General features: G+C 43.2%; 1 protein-coding gene across 1 annotated transcript; it reads right to left on the bottom strand.

The window, feature by feature from the left end:
- Positions 1-4,387: 4,387 nt before the first annotated feature.
- Positions 4,388-5,200, bottom strand: LOC141630243 (uncharacterized). Its single transcript, XM_074443092.1, has one exon. It carries the CDS (start codon positions 5,198-5,200, stop codon positions 4,388-4,390), a length of 813 nt encoding a protein of 270 aa, XP_074299193.1.
- Between the last annotated feature and the right edge of the window lie 496 nt (positions 5,201-5,696).

Raw genomic sequence — 5,696 nt, 5'->3', positions numbered from 1 at the left:
ACTTCCTCGGGAAACCGAGATGGTGACACCGTCATACACTGGGATGGTCCTTGGTAAGGCGCCCTGGTGTGCGGGCGTGTTACAGAGATGGTAGCACCTTTATATGCTAGGGTGGTCCTTGGTAAAGTACCTCGGTATATGGAGGTGTTACAGGTGAGGTGGAGGTGAGCACTTGGAGGATGACCTGATGCATTTCATACATATGTTGGAATCATTGTTGGTTATCTTAGCATCCATCATATGATCATTTAGTCTTTCTTAGTAGCATTCTTTGAGCATTTATATTATTAACCTAACACTTGGGTTTTCAAATATCTGTGGTGAACCATATGGTGATTTCCGCCCATATAGGGAGCAGTGTCTGACAGGTAGCATGCATATATGTGGTTGGAGGCTTTTGGGGAGCGGTCTCACTTTTAGATTGTCGACACATTAGCTTACCTAGTTTTTGACTTTAGGACTCCTTTTATTCTTATGGTTGTATTAATTGGGAGAGCTTGGTGCCTCCCTTAAACTTGTAGTATTTATATCTTTAGACTTAGCCACTTATCTATGGCAGGTTATTGTCAAATAAGTATTGCTTTAAAGTACTCAACGTAATACCCCCATACTCCAAGTGCCTTACCAAGACCACTTAAGGCATGGGAATGCTACCATCTTGGTTATACGAGGCAATGAATATCAAATAGACCATAAAGAAACACAACTTTAATAAATAAGTTTAAAGCTATATAAGTTCAAATCCCAAAACTGATAAAGTATAAATACAACTGTTTCTCAAAATGCAAATCCAAATGAAATAAACTAGTTCATGACACAACGGAAGACTCTAGTGACTCATGTGATGACTCCATCCCAGCTATCACTCGCGTAAGCCATATCATACCTGCTCAATAACTGCTCACCATCCTCGAATGGATCACCGCAGTTTTTAAAACAATTAAACGGGGTCATTACTGTTTACACAAACAACACAGCTGCAACAAAAGCAATACAACAATCCAACCAAACAACCCAATCTCCAACATACCATCACACACCTGACTACACACTAAAGTGTGTAGTCCTGCCAGAATACTCATCGTAACAAGTATTCCACACCGCCAGTGGGGGACCGCAGCCGTTTCCACCTAAGCCCCGCTCATCTCATCCGAGCGATAAACCCAAGTTCCTAAATGTGCAGATCACTTTTGTGGCGGGTTCCACAGAAGGCGAATCAAGGGCATGAAACCACTCCCGCAAGTGACTCGACTCAGCCAAGGACGCACCTCGCAAACCACAGACTGTTATACGACAATCACAATCTACTATCAACAATCACCAATTCCAAAGTCAATACCAATATGATATACAACAACAACAACAACAACAATCGATTACCAACAATGCCATGTAAACAATACTGAGTAGGGAAACCCTACCTGGAATAGCAATCACACGATCGTCAAGCAGCTAATCAAAACTTTCTTCTACGAATCCTTCTCCTATAACATATAATCACATAATTACCTCCTAATCACCATAATACACCCAAAACCCCCAAATCTACCCAATTAGGGTTTTAAACAAACTTATTAAATCATTATAAAAATTATACAAGAAGCTTACCCTCGACACAAAAATCACAACGGTGTAAAGAACAAAACAATCCGACGACCCTAGATTTGGAATTTGCTAATAAAGCGATGAATGCGAACTACGTAACTCTTCTCTTTTCTTTAAATGGTTTTAGAAGATTAAAAAGTGACTAAGCAAAGTGCCGGAAACCCTTTTATATTAATCTCGCATTATTAACAAATCCCGGCTAAACAACCCGTAATACGCACTTACTCAATCGAGTAAGTGACTTACTCGATCGAGTGTCACACGTACTCGATCGAGTACTCATCAGGTCATCTACTGTTTTGTGTAAAAAGATACTTACTTGACAGAGTAAGCCCCACTCGATAGAGTACCCATAGACATAGAAAAAAATAGTATTACAGTCTTCCCTCCTTAAAAAGAACTTCGTCCCCGAATTTCAACCCATAGACAAAAAAAAAACATACTATCTCAACTCCGACACAACAACATAACCAAAAACTCAAAACAAAACTCCCAACCAACACCCAAACCGACTCAAAGCAACTACTAACTGTACTAAAACCAACATAAGACATACAAAAACCTTATGCGACCATCTTCTACCCCCCTAAAATAAACATAGTTACATCCCCGTAACCACACATACCTGATCAAAAAGAGACGAATATTGCTCCCTCGTAGCCTCCTCCGCCTCCCCTATAGCTTCCTCTACCTCATGGTTAAACCAAAGAATCTTAAGCAACAGTGTTTCCCCATGTCTAGTTTTCCAAACCTTGCGATCAAGAATCAGTTTTGGCACCTCAAGATACGACAAGGACTCATCCAAATCTATGTTCTCCGCCTCTAACACATGTGAAGGGTCGCGCACATACTTCCGTAACTGAGACACGTGAAACACATTATGTACTCTATCAAAAGCCGTTGGCAATGCTAACCGGTAATCAACTTCACCCACTCGATCCAAAATCTCATATGGTCCTATAAACTTTTGGCTCAGCTTCTCTTTCTTACCAAATCTCATGACCCCACACATATGAGACACTTTCAAAAGAACCTTGTCCCCAACCTGAAACTCTATGTCACGATGATGTAAATCTGCATAACTCTTTTGTCGATCCTGGGCCGCTTTCATCTTTTGTCTGATCAGCTTAACCTGTTCTACCATCTCCTGTACCATCTGTGGTCCTAAAACCACTGCCTCATCTCTATCATCCCATCAAATTGGACTCCTACACCTCCTTCCATAAAAAGCCTCAAACGGTGCCATACCAATACTCGTGTGATAGCTGTTGTTATAAGAAAATTCAATCAGATCCAATCTCTCCTCCCAGCTACCACCAAAATCCATAACACAAGCTCACAACATATCCTCCAAAGTCTTGATGGTCCTCTCTGTCTGGCCATCTGTCGTAAGATGAAAAGCTGTACTCATCTTCAAAGTAGTTCTCATCAACTCCTGCAACTCTTTCCAAAACCGTGATATGAACCTCGCATCTCTATCTGATACTATATCCTTAGGCACCCCATGAAAACGAACCACATGCTTCCGATAAGCCAAAGCTAACTGTATCTTGGTCCAAGTATCTTTCATCGGAACAAAGTGAGCTTACTTAGTCAAACGATCAACTATTACCCATATCATGTTGTTACCATGTTGACTCCCCGGCAAACCCACTATAAAATCCATAGAGATGGACTCTTATTTCCACTCGGGTACCTCAAGAGACTGGATCTTACCTTGTGGTCGTCGCTGCTCTCCCTTAACCCTCTGACATGTCAAACAATGAGCCACAAACTCAGCTGTTTCCTTCTTAATCCTAGGCCACCAGAAAGTCTTCTTCAAATCTTTATATAACTTGTCACAGCCTAGATGTACCGAATATGGTGTACAATGAGCCTCTGTCATGATTAACTTCCTCAATTCCTCATCATTAGGAATACACCACCTACCATCAAATCTCACATTGCCATCTGTATGAATAGAGAACCTAGACACTGTCCCTTTCTCTACTCCATCTCTTCACTCCTCAATCTTAGGATCCAAAGCCTGTTTCCTGCGAATATCATCATAGAGATCCGGCTCCACTGTCAAGTTCCCTCTAGCATCCCCTTTCTGTATCATATGTATCCCCATCTTCCCCACCTCATCTGTCAACCTCATCAAAGACATAGGTGTGCAAAGAGAATGCACACTCTTCATGCTCAACTCATCTGCAACCACGTTCACCTTCCCTTCATGGTATATAGTATCCATGTCATAATCCCCAATCAGCTTCATCCACCTCCTCTGTCTCATGTTCAGCTCCTTTTGAGTGAAGATGTACTTGAGACTCTTGTGATCTGAAAACACCTTAAAGGTCGCCCCATAAGGATAGTGCCTCCAAATCTTGAGAGCAAACACAACTGCACCCAACTCCAGATCATGTGTCGGGTAGTTATCCTCACAAGGTTGCAATTGCCTAGAAGCATAAGAAATCACTTTCCCGTTCTGCATCATCACACACCCCAACCCATTATTTGAAGCATCTGTATATACCTCAAAGTTCTCACACCCTTCAGCTAATGCCAAGACTGGAGCTCTAGTCAAGCGCTCCTTTAATGTTTGGAACGCCGTCTCATAACTTTCATCCCAATGAAACATGTTCTCCTTCCTCATCAACGCTGTCATAGGTCTGGCTATCTTGGAAAAAATTTTCACAAACCGACATACTAAAGACAGCCTTTAAAGGATGCATTTGGTTGAGTGCCTCAAGTATCTCCTCCTCGCTATACTCTCGACAAAGACCCTCATTCATCGCTGCAGTCACACGATTGCCAACCCGAGCAAGATATCATCCGTAACAATAGGATGAGCCGACTGAAATAACTCCTGGAAATACGCCTTGGCAACCCTCTCAATCTCCTCGTCACCCCTTCGTTCCACCCCATTGTCATCAATAAGCTTGGCAATATGGTTCTTCCGCTTTCGTTCCCCTGCTCTTGTATGAAAAAACTTTGTATTCTTGTCACCATCCTTGAGCCCTAATGCCCTCGACCGTTGCCTCCAAAACTGCTCTTCCTGACTCCGTAGCTTTGCCAATTCCGCAACCAAACGTTTCCTTTTTTGCACATTCTCCGCGGTTCGATCCACCTCATTAAGCCTGGTGAGTTGCTTCAATTTACCCCCAATACTCCGCCTGATCTGCTGAATGTTCATTTCTTTCCATCCTTTTAACTCCTTCACACATTCCTCAAGAATAGAAACAAAACTGCCCCTTCCCCGTTCCACCCCGCGAGCCACCGCTTCCCCGCATCCTTCCTCCCCCACCCATATTTGTTCAAATTTAAATTCACTTGCCCTCCTTTCAAACACCTCCCTCTTATTAAGCACAAGTTTAATCGGCGCGTGATCTGACCATTCCCGTGCAAGGTAAATCAGTCGAGCATAAGGAAATAAATCCGTCCATCCGCCAGTACAAACAACTCTATCAAGCATGATTTGTCTATTTGCTTCACCGACTTGCCCATTATCCCACGAAAAATTATACCCTTCCCAGGCTATGCATCGCAGGCCACAATCATCGAGAGCATTCTGAAAGTTATTAATTTGCCATTGTGGGCGACTTCCACCCTTCATTTCCGTTGAGTACATAATTTCATTAAAGTCGCCAATACAAACCCAAGGAAGTTGTGATTGAGAATGAAGTAACCGAAGAAGCTCCCACGACAAGTGACGGTCCGCCACAGTTGGCCAACCATAAAAACCTGATATCCTCCACTCCCCTTCTTCCCCACGAATCCGGAAGTCCATATGATGAATAGAAGCGGAAACAAAAGTGCAAAAAACATCCTTACGCCAAAGAAAAGCCAGCCCCCCCGGACCGGCCTACACTATCAACCTTAATACCAAAGTAACCCCTAACCTCTCCCTTACCCTCCTCATTTCACGACCACACAATTTTGTTTCGCTTAAGAATAGTATGGTCGGGGCCTCCCTCCGCACAAGATCACGGAGAGCATTCACCGTGTCGGGGTTGCCCAAGCCCCAACAGTTAAGACTTATGATATTCATTGGGCCCGGCGGGGTTGACCACCGTCAACCTCCGCCTTAGGTTCTAAGACGCCCCCGTCGA

The sequence above is a fragment of the Silene latifolia genome, chromosome Y (assembly GCF_048544455.1).
Source record: "Silene latifolia isolate original U9 population chromosome Y, ASM4854445v1, whole genome shotgun sequence".
NCBI lineage: Eukaryota > Viridiplantae > Streptophyta > Magnoliopsida > Caryophyllales > Caryophyllaceae > Silene > Silene latifolia.
This window is presented reverse-complemented; position numbering and strand designations above follow the sequence as displayed.

Excerpts from the sequence above, each read along its gene's own strand:
- LOC141630243 (XM_074443092.1), bottom strand. The coding sequence starts at position 5,200 with ATGAAGGGTGGAAGTCGCCCACAATGGCAAATTAATAACTTTCAGAAT.